The sequence below is a fragment of the Zosterops lateralis genome, assembly GCF_965231275.1.
Source record: "Zosterops lateralis genome assembly, chromosome: 6".
NCBI lineage: Eukaryota > Metazoa > Chordata > Aves > Passeriformes > Zosteropidae > Zosterops > Zosterops lateralis.
Genome location: NC_139761.1, coordinates 14944226 through 14967883, shown reverse-complemented (window position 1 = coordinate 14967883; position 23658 = coordinate 14944226). Strand labels below are relative to the sequence as shown.

At 39.6% G+C, this 23658-nt stretch overlaps 1 protein-coding gene across 1 annotated transcript; it reads right to left on the bottom strand.

Annotated features, from left to right (window-relative positions):
• Positions 1–436: 436 nt before the first annotated feature.
• Positions 437–22204, bottom strand: LOC310910918 (uncharacterized protein). The gene is made up of 9 exons (XM_083863990.1): positions 22132–22204; positions 18699–19361; positions 17560–17830; positions 16777–16924; positions 15782–15972; positions 4184–4932; positions 3490–3760; positions 2629–2776; positions 437–1912 (listed from the first exon to the last, which is right to left on the bottom strand). The coding sequence occupies exons 2-9, from the start codon at positions 19342–19344 to the stop codon at positions 1706–1708; spliced, it is 2631 nt and encodes an 876-aa protein (XP_083720116.1). The 5' UTR covers positions 19345–19361; positions 22132–22204; the 3' UTR covers positions 437–1705.
• Positions 22205–23658: the final 1454 nt, after the last annotated feature.

Below are 23658 nucleotides of genomic sequence, written 5' to 3'. Positions count from 1 at the left end.
TTTTACTCTATAACAGTAATCCACTGCTAACATTTAGAAAAGTGACTTCTGAAATATTTTCTGCATTTTTTTTATGTGTGTTTATGATAGTTTAAACCAAGTTAACAATCTCTAGGAAAGCTCTGCTCTTCCTACTGAGGAAATGCAAATTTTCTGGAGTTATAATTTCCATTCTTCCTTTTTTCTACCACAATCTGTCAAGTCTAGCTGAAAAGTGAATACTGAAGTTGGCATCAGTAGAAACAAGAAATGACAGTGACAACAAATCTATGAAAAGGAAAGTGGTGCTAAGTCATGGACTACTCCCTCAATCTTTTATCTCAAGGCAATAGCAACAACCGTTATACTAGTAGGATAAAACAGAAGGGTTTTTTTCTGCTATGGTGTAGTAGCATCTGTGGATGGCAGGGACAAGGAACTCTGCAGACTTGAGATATTCTAGAAACACGTGGTTTTATTACAAGGGTTGTGGGTAAAGAGGGCCTGCTTTCAGCCACCAGCCTTGGCTGAAGCAAAACCCCAAAAGAGAGAGGGGAGAGAGAGGGTAGAAGAGAGCTAAAGGGTAGAAGTGGGGTAAAAGTAGGGGGAAGAGAGCAAGCAAGACAGTAGGGGAAAAGAGGATGGAAAAAAGCAAGAGAGCAAGGATCTTGTTACAATACATTATATCCCTTTTTGTGTTGAAAATTCTAATTTACAGTGACCAACCGGTGCAAAATACAAAACCTACAAACTTTGCATGCAGCCTATAAGAACTACTATATTACCATATCATTTTATATTCTAAACTCTAAAGACTAGTTTCTTATGTACTTGTTCCCTGATGCCTTGGCAGGGTGGAAAGGCTACATTCCTGACTCCTTTTGTTTTCCTGTCCTTCAACCCCTCTCCAGCTAATCACCGTTTTCCTGCCTCCCATGCTCACATCTCAAAGCTGGCTTTAATTTCTATTTCACTCAAAGGTTTTACATCTGCAGTATTTCTTACCAGACAATCATATCCATAAGTCTTTCCTGTCCCATCTTTCCCAACACTATGGATTCCTTCCTTAGTAGAATTAAAATTATCTGTACAGCAAAAACAGCCTTCTTGGCTCTATGTAGAGGGCTTCTGCCTCAGGAGGAGGCAGAGGAAGGCAAGCTAAAACATCTGCGTTCATCAGCCCTTTACATTGGTGTTTCCTCCAATGTCTCAGTCACTGATCCTGCAGTTTCATGCCATACTTGGTTACAAAACCTGAAGAAATTAATGAAAATTCACTCCAATATTAAAAAAAGTCTAAGAGTAATCATAAAGTAATCTAAAAGTAATGATAAAGGGTTAGTGGATTAAACAGACAGGACTTACAACTTGCACCTCATTTTTCCTGTTTCTCCTTCACATGCTCACCCTGTGACTGTACAGCAATACCTAATCAATTGGAGACTTTTAACCAACTGAATACCCCATAGAGGCATGTCAGAAAGGGCTTCTTACAACACTGGTGAAAAGTAACTTGCATTTCATGAACACTATATGCTATATTCAGGTGTTGACTCTGGGAAATCCTAGTGACTTTTGGACAAGAAAAAATAGGCTTTGTGTTTTAAGGGATTAATAAGGTATCTAAGGAAAATGGCTGAAAGATGAGCACTAGCACAGAGTGGTATGCATACATAATTGTTACACTGGATCACAGGAATTTAGCCAGTGATGTGCATAAGTTTCGTCAGTCATTTTTCTGAGGGTTTACAATTTTCCCAATAAAGAGGACAGTGTGGGTGAATTTATCCAGAATCAACAGGAGAAATGGTCTGTTGAATCTGATCCGAGGCGGGCGAGGAAAATCTCCAGATCTCCAGGTGACCTCCTTCACTGTGGCCCCGGCAGCCTCAGTGCCATTCTCATGGACGTTCAGCATGGCTCTGTGGATCACCTGCAAGGAACAATGCAAACAGCCTCCAGCTGACAATACAGCAAGAAGAGAGCAGCCTGCCACCTTCTTCCCTTTTGCCAGCTGAAGGGAGCCCTGCCTGGAGCAAGACTGAGCAGCAGCAGCTTCTGGGAAGGTCATCACCAGTTGCTCCTGTTCCCACCGCAGCACCACCACTAAAGCCATCCTCCTCCACCACTTGTGCAGAGAGTAACCCTCAAACTGCAGGCAGCCAAAGAGTGCTCAAGATGACTGATGACAAGAAACTCTGGAAGCAAAGAAACCTGATAATTTAGCCGAGACTCAATTTTGTCTTTGGCAGCTTCATGTATTATTGTGAATTTACCCTGTCATCTAGCTGAAAAAAATAACTTTTTGAGAACACTACAAGGGCAGGAATAACTTCCCTTTGCCCTCTGTAGGAAGAATTAGAGGAAATTTTACCAAAGCTAATGCACTACATTTAGATAATTTTGTTTAGTAGCCAAAAGAACATTTAATTATATGTATGTTTTCATCCTCGCTCTCCAACCATGCCTTTCTAACCTCTTGTAAGCATGTTTGGCTTCAGGTTTATGAAAGACAGAGCTTTCTTTGCCTCCAGACTGGCAGCATCTGAGTGATGCTTCAGAGAGACTGGGATAAGCTTTTCATGGGATATTAATGTCAGGTTCCTGGGAAGAGGCAAATCCTGTGGTTGCTTTCACATGCCAACTTACTTTTGAAACCATCAGTCCAGGTTCCCCAGTAATCCCTGAGAGATCAGCTTGTTCCGTGAACAGATTGACTATACCCATCTCTTTGACTATATTTTTCACATCATAGGTACCAGAAATAGAAAATTTTGGAATGTGCAGATGTATTTTTCTGTAACAAACAACACAAATAGAGACAAATCATGATCTAGGCAACACTCCCCAATGGCTTCAGTATATTGACATTTCACGTTTGTTTTTTTAAATGTTTACAGTGTTCAGATAGCACTTCTGATCAGGTTAGCTACTTAATGTGGAGGGTTGGAACAGAAGAAGTCTGTACTAGCTCCTGCCTCTGCAGTGGGGTTTGAGGAGTGTGTTGGAAAACACAGCTATACCAACTCAGTGGCAAATGGACCTACTACTGCCAGGTAGGAGGGCTTTTTCAAAAAGATTGTAGCTAGCTGACCTAAGGCTGTTCAAATACACAACAGGGCCTTGGCCAGCACAGAAATAGCTGCAGTAATAGTGAATTAATCCACTTTTACACAGAATGCCCTCAACACTCTAACACCCAAAAGCTACTCCACTGTAGTTTCCCAGCACTTGCACGAAACAAGGGTCTGTCAACCTCATCATGGGACTAACTAATATTTGTTTGAACCAGGAACTTAACCCAAGATGAATCCAAAGTGCAATGACTTACTTGTTCATTAGCCACAACTCTTTTCCATTTTCCAGCTAAGAAAAGGGAATTTCATCACAGAGGAACCATTAAGTGTATAAAGTTCAATCAAAAACTTGTACTTTAATGTTTTTTCTCAGTGACATAAACACTACTAATCTGAAATATGGTCACCTCTCACCTTAGCAAAAAGAACTTACCTGTCTCGGAGGGACTTTTCCCATTTAGTTACAGTTCTTTTCAACAGGGCATCTTCTACCTGCTGCATCTTCCCTTCATCAGGCAAAACAAATAATGCTGCAACATGTCCACTGTAAGGTATCTGAATCAGCCAACAGGACAGCTCTTCATCAAAGTAATTTCTGTAGTAACCCTTTCGATACATCATGTCAACTTTTACAGATGTTTTCTCATCCACAAAAAAATCCTCTTGTTTTGTCTGTGCTCTACTGAAGGGTTTCTCCCAATGGGCTTATGAAAAAAAGAAAATTTATTCAGTGGAATACAAAGAAGAATGGTCACAGTGAATAAAATGGGACCCAGTCCTACAGCCTTCCTGTCATTAGAGTAAATATCCTTTTCATGTTACTGTGTCCTCAGGTGTTACTGCATCACATCTGGTTTTTTTCAGGCGCTTAAAGACAACTACAGGCAGGCAATACTGAAAACACTGTCTTTCACTGTGATCACATGATAAAATTAACCAAACTCAATAAAGATATTTGTTTTAGAATTTCATTAAAGCAGATGTTTTTACTGGCAATAAATATACATGGGCTTATAGAGATACTTTCCAGATACTGAACATGATTTTCTCTATTTAAAATACTTCAATTTTTTCTCTTTTCTTTCTCTGTAATAAGCATTAGCTTTGCACCCTTTGATATATCTTACCTTTAAAGAAGACATAATTAACGAGAACCATTGCAGTCAGAGGATCAAGATTTTCCACTAGTTTAACAATTTTCCCATTTGTCTTATCCTCGATAAAACTGTTGATCTGACTCTCAGCACCAACAGAGTTGTTAAAGTCAGTAGAAAAGACTTCAGATTCATAAAAGCTTTTGACATCATCCATGAACTTCTGTAGTGGTTTTAGTGTCTCTTCTATAAAAAGGGCACTGCCCAGGTTCAGCTGGAACTCACTGTCTGAACGGTTCAGCATGTGGAGGAGTTGGCAAAAACCTTTATGTATTTCCTGCTCCTGAGTCTTTTTCAGGTTAAAGGCAAGCCCTTCCAAAATCTGTGTCAGTGTCACAGCCTTGGCACCAAGTGTCAGCATTGCAAAGGAAGCTGAGATGCTTATAGGTGAAAAGAAAATATTTTTGTCTGTTGCTTCAGATGCAACCCGCTTGTAAAAGGAAAATGCAAAGTCAGCATTGCTGAAAACTAGTTTGACAAAGCTTTTGTTCTTAAATGGAGAAGCTTCTTCCCAGTGAAAACTGTGTCCTGGATAATGTGTGCCTTTAGCATCATCCTGCTTATTACGGTACCGAGGATGCTGATGACACAGGGCAACAGTATGCAAACCAATCAGCAATAAACACAAGGAGAAAGCGGGCTTCATTTTGCTTTCTGCTGTTTCTGGAAAAGAAATAGACATGCAGAACATGTCAAGGAAACTAACTTGTTCATGCTGTGTCCTCCAGTAAAGTAAAATGATACATTCAGCACACACCTGTTCTCCAAAGTCCCCCACACTTAAAATTCACATTTCTGATGCCTGCCAGTGTTCCCTGGAAAGAATACACCTTCTGATTCACTATTTATATATATATATAGTCTAGTTCTCTTTCAAAAGAGGTAATGTAAGTAATGTAAAATTTTAAAAGTTTATTAATTTATTTAATATTAGCATATTCTTTTAAAATTTGTAAATAACTGGAAGCTTATGACCTTTTCCCCAGAGTAACTGGCATGAGCTGGTTTTATACTCAGTACTGCAGCTCTGTTAGCCTTCCTCAATTCATCAAATAATTAGAGAATTTAATCCGTATTAAACAAAAATATGATATAAGCATAGATCATACTATCTAGAACCAAAATTACAAAATAATCTTACAGCTTCTTCCAAGATGAAAGACTAGATCACTGATCTTTGTGGTATAAAACTCTATAGGCACTTCTATTGTTTCCAAACCAAATTTTTACTTTATTATGTGAAGTATCTTCTTTAGTATTGGTTCTGTCTGGCTTTTGAAATGCATTGATTTTTTTCAGAAGAGGTATATTCCCTATTTACATGTACAAAGGCACCACTCCCAGGCAACAACCCTCCTGCACCCTCAAAATGAAGTGGAAGAGATCCACAAGAAAACTAAAAGGGCACTTACATTGTTACAGTCTGGTCTTGTCTGCTCATTCTTCTCTTCAATACCACTGAACAAAGTTAATCAGGGCGCTCCGTTAATCATTAATTAGTTCAAATAAAAATTGCCAGTGAGAATGCACAACAAGCAGTAATGACATTGGGTATTTTGGACAATCTGTCCAACACAAACACTAACAGTGCTGGGTGATGGGGCTGCAGACAAGAAGAAATGGAGCAGAGGCTGCATCTCTGTTGCTTCCATGTTTGTGGATTGACAGGAGAAACCTGCTGCTATGGGTGTTTGGCAAGAGAGCCCCAGCCATACCTTTCCTGGCTGGAGCTGAAAGCTGTGACTGAGTGTGAGGGACACCTCTTGCTTGGGCCTGTTTGAGCCAGCCCCACTCATGGATCACAGCATCCCTGCCAGGATGCCCTCTTTGATCCATCCTGGGGGCACTGCTGGACCCATAACCTCTCTGGCAGGATTTCAAAAAAGGGTTTGGATTTAGAAAGTCCTTCTGCCATATGTATACCTCAGTTACAACCTTCAACACCACGTTTAATGGTTTTGGGGATTTTCTTATGTAGAGCAGATTGTGTGATCAGTGAATAGTCTCTAAGTTTCTTAGGGGAATAACACGTGACATTATCACTCCAGTGAGACATTTACAATCAGTAAACTTGTTTACTCATTGCTGTTGGCTATCACCTGTGACGGAGTGTTTGGGGAAATGGGGAAGAGTTTTCACCTGGTTTTGTAGAAAATATACAACAAAACCACCACTGCTAAAAGTAGTACTGGCTGCAAAGAGAAACATGTGGTCAGAAATAGACATCCTGTTTCCTTGCGTGAGTCTTCTGCATCATATGCAGCTGAAATGGACACCAGGAGGACACAGAACAGGCTGGCAATTCACCTTTCATCCAGTACTAAAAAAGACATGCTGGCATCACTGGATGATATTCAGGGTTGAATATAATATATGAACAAATTGCTGAAAGAGAAACTAAGGCAGAAAATTAACCTTTTTTAACAGATCTGGTTGGCAACATATCCCTCTCTGCCAACCCTCAAGCATTTGGATTCTGAGCAAGTGCCCCAGACCATATCGGATATTGAAATGTCCCACGAGATGTTCAACATCTCTGACTGGTGGAGAGCTGCACTCAGAAAGCTGAAGGCAATGCTGGAAAGGGAACTGGACTTTCTCCCCCTCAATCTCAAATCAAGGCTCTTGTCTTGTGGTTGTTTTATATGGCTGCGTAGTCGAGCAGCAAAACAGGACAGGGCATACCCTTTTCATTTTGAATTCAGCAGTGTTCTTTTTTTTTTTTTCATACTAACCTAGGGACTGCAACACCTGATCACTTGATCTGGTTACAAGACCCTCAAACCATTCTACTTGAGACCATCAGACTCAAATGATCCACTTGGCTCATATGTGGGCTGCAACAAGTTGCTGAGAAAGTGAGGGGAAAGGCAATTCACAGTTTTCCTTCTGAGGATCTTCTGCTTAAAGATCAAATAAATATAAAACTACTTATGTGATGTGTGTAGATAATTGTGTGTGAATAATCATACATGTTTTCACCTCTATGTGAAAGACATGTATGTAAATACACACATTTCTAAGTATTCACAGTAGTGGAAAAAGATCATCTAGTATGTAGTATGTTAATGTAATAATGCATGCACAAAGCTGGCAGACAGGAAACTTGAGTTGTCCTCAATTCAAATAGAAGAAGAAACAAAGGCCAGAGGAATTGTTTCTGAATGTGATAACTGATTGATGAAGATGTGGAATTGTTATCAATTCTACTCATGGCAGTGTGTGAGTAGTTCTGCTAAAGAGAATCATTACCTTTGTTAAATCTGAACAGAACCTGTTACAATAATAATTAATATGCTATGATTTGAATTGAAAAAAAAAGAAGAAATTCTATCTCAAATTACTTGTGATATTTTGATAACATATAAATATTATATGATATATATTAATATACATAATTATGATAACACATAAATAATAAACTCAAAACATTTTTAAGAACATTGAAGAATTGCACATTTGGTAGATTTTATATGCAATTGTTTTAAACCATTTTTTCTGAAAAATAGTAAAAATGAGGGTGTTATTTTCCATCATGATATGAAGTAATGTAGAGGGATATTTTCTTTTCCAATGACAAATTGTCTGAGAGAGTTAATGTCTCTCAGCCTGATTATTTACAGGCTAATCAACTTATTAATTGTCTTACTTTTATTAATTTTATAATTTTATTTACATCTGAAAGTGATTCTAAGGTTTTAAATATTTTTACATGACTTAATATTGGATTGGAAAAGAATCCAAATCTCGCTTTTCATCATGCATGGACAGCACTTTCTGGGCAGAATGTTAATGTAGTGAAAGGACACAACACATTGCTTTCTGGAGCCCTTAATAGGGAGTCTGTCCATCTGATTGGGTAAACACAGGTATTTTCCAGCCTTTCCTATTATATTAGCTCAATTTTCCCTCAAAGCCTGAGGGTGGCAGTGCAAGAGATGGTTTTTATTCTGTATCTTTGGGTTGAGCCGAAGCATTCTCCACAAAAAGTGCTCTCAGCCCAGGTTGTCATTCAGGGGAGCACTAGGAGGAGATGCATGAGGAACAAATACATGCTGCTTCACCCTTCATCATGCTCACAGCATTTAAAATGCAAAACTTAATCCCTTCTTCCTTGTGTCCAAAAGAGCCATTTACATTTACAATGGAAGATAAACATATTGTGGAGGAACCTCCATACTCTCTCCTGTAAGTTCCCATTTCCAACTCTTCCTCATTCTCCATCTGCCTCCAACCAAGTGCCCTACATTTGCACCTTGGTCCTGCCTTTCCTCGGTCCATCAGCAATCTGGGCTCCCTGAAGAGGGGATTGCTTAGCAAGAGATAGTCTTGTGAAATATACAACAGACACAACATGAAGTGAAAAAGCAGTGTATACAATATCTACCGAGGAAATTGGCTGTTTGTCAGCTGCATTGTGGATAAAGATACAGCTTTAAAAAAAAAGCCATACTGATCAGTGGGAATTTGTGTCAGGAACACATGAAGAGCAAGTAGTGTGCAGGTACACCTTGGGAAATGCAGCATCACTCTGCAATGGGCCACTCCACATACATTGCCTGTGTGCGCGGAACCATCTCTTTTTACTGGCATAGAACTTGGCTCATATGTGCTTCATGTGGTGGTCTGTAGCTCTGGCATCAGACGTGGTAATGGAACAGTCTCACTTTGCCCAGTCTCTGCCACAAATAAGTTTTGCCTTCTTTATGCCTGCCCAGTTGACTCTTTTCAAGGCTGAAAATCTTTCACCTCCAACAGGAGCTGCTCCAGACCTTTGATTAACCTTACAGTTTTTTCTGAAGATTTAATAGTTCTCATTTATCCCTCTGTTATTATAAGACCATGTGTGGATAGCCCAGAGATTTAGATGATTTGCTATGCAATTTCCTCTTTTTTTCTTTCCCAGTAATTTCTAATATATAATTTGCCTCCTCTTCCACTACTGAGCTGATATGCGTACTACTTACCAGAACAACAAACCATCAAACCTGTGTAACAGCAGTCAGTTCAAGTGCAGCATTTTTCCAAACCTGCAGCTAAAACTTAGCAAGAAAATTGAAGTCCATATCAATACAATAACATGCCAGAAAGATACTGTTCCTTCTGGTTTGAAAATGAGTTAGAATTTGTCTTGTCCATTCCTTTATTTTACCAGGAGATGGTGGCACAGGTCTCCTTTTCCTACAATCTCCAGAACTCGAGGCTCCACGCATAACAATTCTACAAAGATAGCAGTGTAGAAGAATCACACTGAAAGGTTGACTTCTTGCAAGGATCTTACTGATAGCTGGTATACTGAAATAATTACATTTTACTAGTAGAATTTGCCCTATGGACCTTTTTCTCTTGGTGTAAAAAAGCCATTCTTATGCAAACAACTTTTAGAATAACAAGTTCATCAGAGAATAAAAGTTCTTATTTTGAAATGAAGTTTCAAAATAAGTTACTCAGAGAAACCTCTTGGTGTTAAATTAAATTTAAATTGATGTCTTACATTCTATATTTTTTGTGATGCAAACATGGCCTTAATCAAGCACTAAGAAAATTCCTTATGTAGGTATTTTGGAATTACACTTTAAGTTTATTGCTTCCAAAGCCAGACAGAAAGTATTAGGGCTAAATTTTTCAAAGTGTTATAATTTGTTATTGTACAACAGATTAATATTGCTGGCCTCAATGAAGAAGCAGAAGGAAGACCAACTAGCTAAATGAATATATTCAATGAAATTAAATTTATTGTATGATTCTATTGCTCAAATCCTTTTTCTTTAACAAGTCTTTGAGACTCTAAGATTTTAGGATTTTGGGGATTCTGACAGATCAGAGATGGTTTAATGTAGCAACTTTCTTCCCAGTTTCAGTGGAGGCAAAATACAAGACTGTGTGGTTGCCCTTACCTCTGCAGGTCACAGCCTGGCAGGTCATTGCAATTCCATTTCCATCAATGACTTACATTGTCATGCATCCACAGGGCACTTTGGGATCCAGGACGTACCTATGCAGGCTTTCTGTCATGGTTGCAGCTCCATCTTTCCCAGCCTGCCAATCTAAGAATGTAAAGAACTGCTGGAGCCCATCTGCTTTTGTTAGATGCCTCTTAGTCACTTTTAGTACCCACCTTCTAACTCCCACTGCAGTGAGTGTTCAAAGTTTTCAAGTGAAACACACATTTAAGAATGCTTGTGTTTCTCTTGCCCTTTTTCTGTGATTGGAAATCCTACTGCCTCTGTGCTTTGGAGACAAGATTTGAATGCTGGATTAGGAATTAACACTCTTTGATGTTTTTTCATACCTCCAGAACTACCAAGACTCATGTCAAAGATGAGTAGCTGGGTTCTCAGAATCCCCATTCAAAACCTACCGTGCCTGGGAACTATCACAATCATCTGGTTTTAAGGAGCTTAGTGATTCTCTGCTTGAAATCAGCGTGAGTATAAGGAAAAAGCCTACAGCTTTTGCTGCACTGAATCGACCGAAACATTTAGAATAGGGTTGGCTTAAAACCTGTTCAAATTCCCATTTCCTTGCAATAATAGCAGTGATCACAGGCTGTACAGATGATATGTCTGTGGGGAGAGGGTGGATGTGCCCATTCAAGGCATACCAGATACCTGAGGCTCAAATAGCATAGCTAGGGACAAGGAACTCCAAATTATTGGTACCATCTGAACAGCAGGGTTTATGTGAACAACTGGCGCTTCTGTAGCTATCCAAATGCTCTGTGCCTTTTGGCACTGTCTGCATCTCTTCCTTACTGCTGAAAGGAACACACACTGCAGCAGCTGTGCAATTCCACTGCTTCATGTTTTGTAACAACATTCTACATGGACTCTGCCATGTGGCAAAGCAAACAGAGAGGTACTGATAGAAGATATCCATCAAGCAGAGTCCCACTGGACCACAAACAAGGTCAGACAGAACAAACTTACAGTCTCTCACTTGGCTCATGGGCTGCCAGGAGAAATTTGGCACTTGGGTCTGCTGGGGCACAGCCAGGCTGCCTTCCAGGGACTCAGCCCTGTGGATCTATCTTCCCTCACAAGGGTTCTCACCTGCGTGGAACTCTCTCTAGGTAAGTCCTTTTCCTCATAACTTCCCATAAATGTGTCAGATCATGGCTCACAGACCCACAGCAGGCCATTTATGTTGGATGTTTATTATAGGTGGTCACATGCTTCACTGTAAGCTGTATTATCCCCTTCTGCTGACTGTCACTGCAGGAATTCAGGTGGATTGGGTCATAAAGGTTACAATCTTTAGCTTATAAAGAAGGTCTAGTTTTCTTTCAGGGCTTAGGTTGGATCCAGCTTCCCCATAGGCTGAGAGAATGTATGAGTGGGAATTGCAAAGGAATAAAAACATCTCCAGATGAATGAGGAGCACCAAAAAACATGTGTTTACCACAGATTAAATAAACAGTCCCTAAATGAAAATTTGTTATTTTGTCTATCAGAATAGTTCCTTTTTTGGCTAGCTTTAATAACACCAATAGAATGAAAAGGGATATCACATATTCAGACAAAAGAAAGCTGCAAGGACAAGTGGTGTGAAGTAGACTAAAACAGATTTTCTTGGAATTAGGAAAAAATACTCTACCTCCCAACAAAAGCTTTGCAGAATTGTCCAGTTCTGTGGGAATTCCAGGCACAGCAAATCCTCAAAACCTTGTTCATGCAGGCAAACAGAGAAATGAATACACGGTTTGACTTGAGACCTTGGAAAAGGCTTCCAGATCTAGAGACCATGGCAAGAATGTAGGTTTGTAGTTTAGATAGAAACATATTAAGCTAGGTAGTGAAAAGTTTTAAGGTTTCATGTCTGGATAAAGAAGTAGTTATAGAAATAGTAAAAGCTTTATGGTGCAGCAAGTAGTTTTGTGTATCATGATTGGTTAAGAAAGTCTACATTGTGGCAAGATGTGATACAATTTAATTAGGGATTTGTGTGAAACTAGAAACATTCTTTGTGGCAGTAGTTTATTGGCTAATTAACCTTTAAAACACCTTGTAACCTGTGGTCTTGTGACCACTGAGAACCACTGATCACAGACTTCTGACTTATATGGTGAAGACGTTCTCACCCTTCATGAAACTGTAGAAGAGCAATAAATCATGCTTTGAAACATATCTCCCTCATCCTGTCTCTCTTATTATCTTGAAATAGTTCCTAAAGAATATTATCAGAACTGTGCTAAGAGTAATATCAGCGAGGTATATTCAGTGCCCAGGCTCTGTAGATCTTCTTACTGTGAACTGTCGGCATTTTTCTGCTTTTAGTGTACGTTTGGCACAAGATTTATTGGTTTCCTGTTCCCTACACATCCCCTTCTTCCAGAGGGATTTAGGATGATCCCTCTTCCTACCCTTGGTCCCTGTCACAATTCAGGTCTACCTGCTGGTCTGGAGAATGAAGTTGCTCAGCTGGAGGAAAACTGTAGAGATGCCCTACAGCTTGGTAGATTACTCCCAAACCAGCATTCAGAGGTATCTATCCCGTTTTATACTTTTGCTAGTAGCAGCCATTCTTCACAGTCCAGTAGGGAAACTTCCAATGCAGCTGTTATCGTGCCATCTCAAACCCAAAGGCCTGGGAGGTAGTTGGGGAAAGAAGTTTCTTTGTGCGTGATTTAGCAAGGCTTTTGCTCTGTCCTAGCAACTATGGGATTTTTCCTAACTTTTTTCCCTCTAGCAACAGGCCAAAAACCTGTTTTTCTGCCACACTCTGATAAAAATCTCGTGGCTCTGATAAAAATCTCACCCTCCTACCTTCTGATCAGTCCTGTGCACAGATTTATCAGGATGTGATCTCATGGGAACTGCTCCCAGCTCCCGTTGAGTTTGTACAGGCACCGCAGAGCAGGCTGCCTCACACCACAGCAAGTTATTGGTCTTAACTCTGCAAAAGCCGCTGCTTTGCACTGAGGCATGGTCACTCCCAGTCCCCTGAGTGATGCTATCTTGCCTCATGAGGAGCAATAGCTCAGAGCTTCCACAGAGTTCTTGCCACTTGGAGCAAAGGGACTCATACAAGACAGTAATCTCCAAAACCCCCTGAGTCAGAAGCACAGCTCCCCACACAACAACCCAATCCTACAAACAACAATGGACCCCTGAAAGGCATCTCTCTGTAAGGTGGGCCAAGTTTGGGAGAACAGGTCAGAAGGCCAGAGAAGTGTCAGAGGTGGGGAGCTTGTTTGTTGATTTGGGGCTTGCATTAACTTTGTAGTGCTCAAAACATTCTGCCAGGATCGCTGTAGAAATGAGCAGTGAACATTCAGAAGCCTCATCTTCCTAGGGATGGGGTCTCAACTCCACTTTCAAAAAATGTATCCAGGATCAGTATTCAATGGCGTGAAAGCAGTGCAGTGGGATAGAAGCTGTCAGTCTCTCCTTGAGGCAGCAGCTGTGCAAAGAATGGTTTGCTACAGAGTTTAGCCCCAGTGCTCCACTGCAATAAGAGTGGGTGATCTACAGACCCACAACAGCAAGAGACTGCTTAGATATTTCTTAAAAAGAGGTTTTACCCAAATAAGCACATAATGAATATCAAGAATCACAGTTTCCATATAAGAAAAGTTGCACTCATTTAACAGCTTTAAGACATATTTTACTGACATCTGCTTTGTTAGTGAGAGTGACTGAAGGTGTTTGTTGGTTTTGAGAGATTTATAGAATGGTACAAGAGACTCAAGTAATTCCCTCAGTGATATGCTTAAATTACATTGTATATTTTATTGATCATCCACAGCTGATCAATTATTCACAAATGACATTTTTTTCACAGACAATTCTTTGACAGTTTATGCAATGCCTAATTTACTGTCTCTTAAAGTTTTTTGCTGACCTTATGGAGCACAAAGAGGCACTTACAGTAAGAGCTACATCAGAAAAAGTCTATTATTTCAGGGATTATTCACCTTCTTTTTGTCAATGATTTCTTAAGATGTCCTAGGCAAAGTTTTGGAACATGTTAGAACAGGTTGATGGAGGATTTTTCATACCTCCAAATGAGGAGGTGAGCCTAGGCAGCCTAGACAGCAAAGAGTGATGTAAGGAGGAAAGGACTCTGTAGGGACCAGCTCAGGTGAACACTGGAAAAGACATAGTAGAATGACAAGAGTTGTTACCTGTTGAGATAAAGTTTTTGGTGAGTAATTCAGAACTGGAAACAGTATGAAACTCCTTAGCAGAGATAATTCACTTTTAAATATAACAACATACTTAGGAAGAAGTTATCTTCTTAACTTTTGGAAAATTTGGAAAATGTATAAATAAGTTGAATTTTTGTGGTGGTTTGACCTTGGTTGAATGATGAATGCTCACTATAGTCATTCCATCACTCATTTCCTCAACTGAAAAATGCAAAGAAAATAAAATGAATGGTTTATGAGGTGACATAAGGACAGGGAGAGATCACAAACTGATTACTATCACAAGCAAAATAGGTTTGACTTGGAGATATTTCTTGAATTTATTACCAATCAAAACCAGAGCAGGATGATGATAAGTAAACCAAATCTTAAAAACACCTTTGCCCTAACTCAGTGAGTAGGGCAATAAGGCTCATGGTCAGTTCATCACATGGTTCTGCTGCTGCTTCCTTCTCGGTGAGAGGAGTCTCCTCCCTGCTCCAGTGTGGGATCCCTCACACAGGAGACAGTCCTCCATGAACTTCTGCAGTGTTTTTTCCAGCTTCTACAGTTTTTTGTGAATTGCTCCGTTGTGGGTCCCTTCCACAGGATGCAGTCCTTCGGGCACAGGCTGCTCCAGCACAGGTACCCCACGTGTCACCAGTCCAGGCAGCAAACCTGCTCTAGAGTGGGCTCCTCTCTCACAGGTCCTGCCAGGAGTCTGCTCCAGTGTGGGCTTCCCATGGGATCACAACCTTCTTTTGGACATCCATCTACTCCCGAGTGAGCCTCCTCCACGGGCTGTAGGTGGATCTCCCCTGGATCTCCATGGGCTGCATGGTGACAGCCTGCTCACCATGCTCTGCACCACAGCCTGCAGGTGGACCTTTGCTTTGGCACATGAAGCACCTCCTCCCCTTGTTCTTCACTGACCTTGGTGTCTGGAGGGTGGTTTCTGTCATTTATTCTCAATCTGCACTTCTCTGGGCTCAATTATTTCTGTGAAATAACTTTATTCACTTCTCAAATATGTTACCACAGAGGTGTTACTATCATTCCTGGTCAGCTCAGCCTTCAGGAGCAGCAGATTCATATCTTGGGGCTGGCTGGCAATGGTTCTGTGAGATATGTGGGAAGCTTCTGGCAGCTTCTTAGTGAAGTCATCCCTATAGGCCCCCCACAGGCCCCTGCTACCAAAACCTTGCCATACAAACCCAATACAATTATTGAACTGGGGAAAATGTTACATTTTTGAAAGTGTCAGTTGATGGTGATTTTTTACAATGTTGTTTTCTTATTAATTTTGTAACGAAATTTCTCATTTACTTCTAAATATACCTCAATCAGAGTCTAGTTAGCAGCACTAACTAACCTAAAACTGCAAACACTGTAGCCATTATAAGCCATACCCAATATCGATATGCCAAATAACCAGCAATTACTCCTTAGTAGGATCAACAATTTTCCCCATGAAAAGCGTGGTGCCGGTTTGTTTGTCAGAGATCAAAATAAGGAAGGGCCTGTTGAATTTGATTGTACGAGAAGCAGAGGAAAGTCTGGTAAGGATTATGGCAGTGGCTCCTGCAGCTTCAGTTCCAGCCTCATCAATTTCTAGCAAGGCCTTGTGAATTGCCTGCACAGAATAAGAGAAAACAGTGTGGTTTATATATGGTACAGGAAGCAGGACTAAAATAAATTCTCTTCTTATGGAACATTTAGGAGAGGAAAGGACTAATAAATCCAGTGGATGAAGCTTTATTGTATGATAAATTTCCAACAGTTTGAAACAGGAATATTTTCTATGCCAGGACTGAGCACAGTCAGGAGGACCAAAAATTAGCATTGGCACACTGAAATGCATTCTCACCAGTGCTGAGTAGAGTGGGATAAAAATACCCCATGTACAAGCTAGTTAATTTTTTTAGATGGTTTCGACTTCTACTAGCAACACTTATTTCAAAGTTAATTAAAAACTGCTATTTAAATGCTAAAATGGAGCAATATTTGGCATCTTTGGCATTAAATCATAGCTCAAATGGACAGTCACATTCAGCTACTGCAAACTGGAGATTTCCAGTTTGGGAATATTAAAAATTGTGATATTAATTAACACAAATATCATAATGAACTCGTCATTTATGTGACACAATTTCATGTAAACTATTATATTCCAGTGCCAAGAAGTTATTTAAAATGTTGCCCAATTTTTCTATGTATCTAATATCCAGCTTTTTAATAATAGCATTAAAGTAATACAAAAGTGAGCCGGCAGATTCTTTCATAAAAAAGCACAATTACTGAGCTAGCCCCTACATGTCATTGTGAGTTTTACTTACAACTTCAGTAATATAAAGAGGGAAATAAAATCTTTAAAAATCCCAGACACAACTGATCAAAACAACCAACCACCATCCCATCACCAGCTCTGTGCACTTACTTGTGAGACCTGGAGATTGTGATTGCCGCTAATTCCAGACAGATCAGCATTACCTGAGAACACTTCAGTAATGCCCATTTGTTCAAACAGGTTTTTAACGTCATAAGACCCACTAACAGAAAACTTTGGTAACTGCAGATTTAATCTCCTGTTGATCAAAGAAAACATAAGAGCAGTGAGCCTTGCAGCCTCCTTTCAGCTAGCAGGGTGGATAGTACACAACTCAGCGACACTTGAAAGCATTCTTTTGATTGCAAATTTGTTTGATGGTAGCCTTTGTACTCCTTGAGCAATTTTGGCATCCTGAGAGGTGCATCATCTTCTTGTATCTACATTGTCTATTTGATTTTAGGTAAAGAAACAAATTTCTTCATTGTCACTATTTCATTCCTGTGCCACATGCACAGATAGTAGAGTTTTTTGGCTAAAGGGTTACAGAGAGTAAGCAGAGCACTAGTAGAAAGCCTAAAGTAAGGGAAAAGGAGGATAAAATCTAAGATATGGTGAAGGAAATTAATCATGTTTACAACATGAAAGAAGAGGCAAGGAGTCAAAAAGTAGCCAAGCAAGTTTTAAGGCAGCTGTTACAATGCTGTGACCCTTTCTGTCAGGCCACAAAGCCTGCTGTTTTTCAGTGATTGTGCTCTGTTCTCATTTGGGGAATTGCTTAACAGATCTCTTCATGAAATCAGGACAATATGTCCAGTAGGAGGTGATCTGGTGTTTTTTTCTTAAAAACAGTGATGTGTCCTCAAACATAGCAGTCCATATACTTGGAGTTACCTGGTCACAAGTTTGCTATCCCATTTACAAACAGTTTCCTTGGAGAGAGCATCTTCCACTTGCTTCATCTTTCCATCATCAGGTAGAATAAGCAATGCTCGTGCAGTGCCCTGGTAAGGCAGCTCTACCACCACACAGGAGATATCCTGGTCGTAGTAGATTTTTGAGGTACCATCACGTTGCATCATGTTGACTCTAACAGTTGCATTGGTGTCCACAAAAAAATCATCCTCATATGTAAGCAAAGGATCAAAAGATGTTTCCCAGGCAGCTAATGGGGGAAAAGAGATATTGTTGCACTCAAACATGAAGATCATAAAGAATGGCTCATCTAAATTAGACCAGCTTTAATGTAGGGCACTGGAGGTATATTGGTGGGAGAAGAGGCTCACTAAATCACTTCAATCTCCTCCATAATACACAATAAAGCATTCTAGCTGTGCAGTAAGCTCATCATGTTTTGTGTGAGCACATCATGTTTTGCTGAAGAACAACCAAAGGCTGATGATTAGCTCAGAGTCCTACTGTAAGCCTATGTAATGCTTTTAATGCTATTAAAAAAAATCACTTAAACATTCAGTCACAGGACCTTCTTATGCTTTTTCTGCTAGGCCTACCCCATGCAAGCTGACTGCACTCAGCCTGATGTGGAATTCATCAGCAAATACAGAGTCCTAACATTTGAGCACGGCTCCAGAAGCACAGGCCCTCAAGATGTTACGTCTCAGGTTTTCATGCAGAACACCTAGTAGATCTACCATAAAACTGGGGTCCCTGTGCAAAGGTCCCTGTCCCACCAAGTCTGACTGGCATGTACACCCAGCACAGAGATCTCGGACACATCTTTAGTCATTATGGCCTCAACCAGTGGGACTGTGTGGATCCTTGTCTGTGAGGCATCCACTAGAATGGAACTTTTCTGCCCACAGCTTTCAAGCAAATTGAATCAAAACCAAGGAATCAGTATTTCTCAACAATCAGATACTCTGCTTTTGGCCAGATCTTATCTTTAATTGAAAGGTCTTGCACAGTTTAGCTCTTTCCTAAATTGTCACTCTGGTAATAAATCATCAGAAATTCCCTAAAATTTTTAATTTGTATCAAAACTATCGATTGAAATATTATGTTACGTGTCTTACCTTTAAAGTAAATATAGTTAACAAGAACCAGCACGGTACTTGGATCAAGATGAGCAACTAATTCAGGAATTTTCCCCTTGGTTTTCTCCTCTACATATTTATTGATTTGGTTTGTAGCTTCATCTGGTTTATGAAAATCACTGGAGAAAAAATCTGCATCATAAAATTCTTTGGTATTTTTTAAAAATGACTCCTGTGGTTCATACCCAGTAGCTGTAAAAAGGGCATTCCCTATATTTAATGTGATATTAACATCAGCACAGTTCAGTACTGACAAAACTTTGTGGAAACTTTCATGTACATCATTTGTGCGAGTCTCAGTCAGGTTGTCAAAGCCCAGTCCTTCAAAAATCTGAGACAGAGTGGATGATTTAGCACCAAGAGCCAGCATGGCAAAGGCAGTCGAGATGCTCATGGGAGAAAAGAAAACGTTTTTATCAGCTTCCTTTGATGAAGCCTGCTTGTAAAATCTAAATACAAAATCTGCATAATTAGAGCCTTCCTTGTCACAGCTATATGTTAATAAATTTTCTCTTCCATCCTTCAAATTAGTGTTGTTGACTTCATGGCAAATGTCTTCAGGGCAGCAATGGGTTACAGCACAAAGAACAGCAAGGAGTAAACCCAGGCACAGGAGACACTTCATCTTCTTTTCAAATTATTCTGCCACAAAATAAATAGTCATTAAATGAGCAGATGGTAATGATGTGCTTGGTAGTAAGAAATAATGAATAGATTTTTAGTATAAATGTTGCATAGTTCAACTGTAAATATCTAACATACATAGCATGCTTAAAGTTCTCATGGGCACAACATGAAACTCATTAAACAAATTCAAATAGGTTATAGATGAAAATTTCAGGCATAATAAAATCATAATATTCCATGGTAACTGCTCTGAAAAAGCAATACTTTTTTCCATTGGCAATGAAAATATAAAACTACAGTCCATAATAATCTTTATTAACAATGACATTATCTTCCCAAAACACTGTCTCCTATAGAGTACACCTAAACAAACAAGTTATTATTACAAGGTAAGATAGGGTGTGGGTTTCAAAGACATCAAATACTCCACAGAATCTGCCCAAAAGCAATTTGATAAATGTAAGGAAATGTGAGGCAACTCACTACCCACTGGGACTGAGTAAATTCCCTTACTTTCCTCAGGGCAGCAGCACATGGACAGAGAACTATCATGGACTATACTGTGCTTGTTAAATTCACACCCCTGTTTACTTCATGGTTACTTATTCACACGGCCACTTACTGGCCACAACGGATAAGTGATGGAAAAAGGTCATCTACATGAACTTCAAGGCAAAAGCCTGGAGCATCCTGTGCTTTGCACTGAGAGGTGGGCACAATGACATGTGGCAAGCAGCAGATTTGCATGAGATAGTGATATGCATATTTGGAATGAAGGAATTCTCCTTTTGGGGGAGCTGCAACGAGCGTTTGTAACTTCTTAAATGGCAGTTTGGCCCTCACCATGGGTTAACCTGCATGGGATGTGGGAAGAACCTGGGTCAAAGAGGAAGAGGAACACTCATCCCATTTGGACATCAAAGTGCACAGGTTAATTCCCTTGAAGATTACAAGTTTCTTCATTAAGCTTGTTCTCCTAAAGCTGGCATGATATATTTCACATGAGCCGCCTGCTCTCCGCACGAGCTGGAACAAGTCTCTGGGTTACTGAATTCTGTTCCCAGCAGTTCTGGGGAGGCATCTTGTATAAACTCTCCTCAGAACTCTAAGAAGTTATCAATGAAAATAAGCTTTTTGCCCAAACATATTCAGCGTGAAAACATTTCTAGAACTTTTCTACTGTCGTGGCTCCTCTTCTGGTTTCCAGCCAATACAGCCTGTTTGTATCCTTTTCTTTCAGGAATGTATTTTCCCATGTCCCTGGTACAGTTGTCTTGGTCCTACATTCATTCCTAGAGGTAAAAGGTGACTGTATAGATAGTATAGATACACTGTCTAAAAATTTAGAGTTTCTGATGGCAGCCGAAGTTCAAGGATTCTTGGTGAGTAGCCCATTGTATTATTTTTGTATTGATAGTCTTTCTTGTTTTCATAGCAAACATATAGATAGCTGTGTGTTCTCATATTTGCTAAGATCTGAATGTACTGAGTCTGCCCAAGATCAGCCAGGGCCCACTGCAGTGACCCACAGTTACAAGTGGTAACACTAAATTTGAATTTCCTTAAAACAAATTATGAAGTATGGCCCTAGACATGAGTATGATTCAACAAATTGCACTCTTTTAAGTAGAACGCAACCTCTTTTTCACTGAAAAGAAAAAAAAAAAAAGGGCAAAACCCAAACAAGCCTTATGTACTGCGGAAAAAAGAAGAAATAATATAGTACAAAAGATGTTTCAAAAATATTTGATGTTCAACATGTCAGAGTCTGTTTTTCTCTAGTTATTTGAGATATTGGACACTTAAGTAATTGAGAAAGAAAAAAAAATTTTTACTTCCTTTGTCCATACAGAGTTTAGCCTAAATTTTAAAGAATTTCTAAATTTTAAAGACTTTCTGAAGCATAGAGTGTGGTCTGTTTTTTTGCGTTTTGTTTTTTTTCTGCAGCAAACTTATATTAGACATGGCTCTGTCTTTAACTTCTGCTGCAATAGATCAGTTAAAAAACTTCTCCTGGTATCATAACTCTCGACAAAAATCTAAAATAAGTACTTTTACCAAAAGCTGGAAAACACTGAATATTTTCATCAAGTTTTCCACTCATACTTTTCCTTTTAGAAAATCATATTAATTTCAACATTTTGAGATTAGAAAATTTCTGACACCAGTATTTTTGTTAACATTTCAAAGCTGAAGACATTGTAAATATTTTGTTAAATCTGGAAGTACTTTTTATGCAAATTGGAAATGCAGAAAATAATTCTCTTCCAGATCACATATTAGTTTGCCTATGGGAGTAAAAGGGGGCAATTAAATTTAAATTGTGGCCTTCCATCCACCCCCTACACTTACCCCAGTCCTAATTAAAGAGCCTAGCCTTACCAATTCAATTGTTGCTTTATAAATTAAGTCACCAGAAGAGGTTTTAAATTGGACCTGGTTATTCAGTCACTAGTGGGATTATACTAATTTTGAGTCACTGTGAAGGCTGTTTCCAACCTGAAAGGTGATTACATCAGTATTCTCTTTTAACAAGTACTTAATAAGTCCCCATGACTTCAAAGAGTTTTTTAGTTTGATTTCACTCTAAGCATATTCCCCCAGAACAGCAGGTCACACTGGTCCCTTGCACTTCTGCTGGGTTAATATTTCATTGCAACATCCACAAAGAAAGAAATCACAAACAGATAAATGAAATGAAATTAACCTTATATTAAAATTCCACGGACTGCAGAAAGCATCATTCCAACTCCCTAAAAAAAATAAATGCATGTGTCGTACTTACAAAATCAGAAGCCTCGTTGCATTCAGATGACCATGCTGTTCCCCACACTGTTACTTTTACTGCTTTATCATCTTCTGCTTTATAAGAGATGTTAAACATTACACAGACCTGATAAAAATTAGAGCCAACCAAAAAAAAGGAGGAAACAAAGCAAATATTGATGAAACAGGGTTCACAAGGATCACCTCTGTTATTCAGCCAAAGAAGCTGACAATCTTCAGCCATCTCAATAGTAGCTGTGACATCCTCTCTGCTGCCTCTGACCATGCTGAGGAGCTTAAATGCAAATGTTGTGCAATAAGACCCTACTGGAAACCAGGAGCTTGTGTCTGGAATCACTAGAAACAGGTGCTGACTCTTGGTGCCAGAAGTCAGATTTTCTGTGTTGTGATGAAGCACACATGGAGATGAGAGCCATTTATCACATCAGCTTGGTGCTCTTCCAAAATCTATCCAGAGGCAAATCTTCTGCATGATCCTCGGCCTGTATATGGATGGCAAAGTAATTGCCTGTACCTTCTCTGTAGCTAAATACCACTGAGGGGGTATGTGATAGACACATTTCCATGATAGGTTTCCCACCCTGGTTGATGTGGTCCCTTCATCCACCTCAGTTCTGTGTGCATCTCAGTTACTGCCTTGGGCAGGTGGTGGGAATTCAAGTAGCAGGTTGTTTACTCCCACATGTTGGCATACTACATGTGCTCACCCACTTCTCATTCTCCTTGCCCTATCACACACTTTTAAATTGTTCAAATGAAAACAAGTGCTGTTAACTTTTCCCAATAGGAATGAAATGCTGATGGATCAAGATGACTGAATTTTTCCAATTAACAACAAAGACCATGATTGAGTGGTGACACAAAATACAGTTCCTCATTTATGATTAGTCTTTTCTTTGTACTTGTTTACTCATGCGTAATTTTGTTGTTACAAACATAGATAAATGTGGAGACGGAACATAGATAAACATTGTCTGGACACTCCCCTTCTTTGTTTTCCTCTGTATTTCTTCCCCTCTCCCCCCTCCCCCCTTCCCTTTTAACTTGCTCCTTCTAAGTCTGCCTGTAAAAGTCACAAACACAGAGATTATTTTACTCATCAAAGCCCAGGTGAATAACAGGTCATGGTGGTCAAGGACGAACTGTATTACAAAATGGTTATAAGCCTCTTGTTTTCTCTTTCATTTGTGATGCCTTGTAATTACTGTTTTGTTTTTAATAATGTTAAGCTAAACTTTAACAAGGCATTTCCTTACCATTTCATTATAGCAGCAGAAATAAGACAGTACAGCAGCTTGAAACCAAAAGGATGAGCAGACAGACGCAGGCATGCCAGGTGTACCACGCACTGCCACGAGCCATTGCAGTCCCACCTCCCTGCTGCGCACAGTTTCAGCTCTGAGTCATGAAACCATGTTAACCAGCTTCATACTGATCATTTATCTAATGAACTAGATCTTTTGTTCTTATGTTGTTTTTTTTAATAGGAATAAAAGCACAGAACATGGAAATAACAAAACAGATG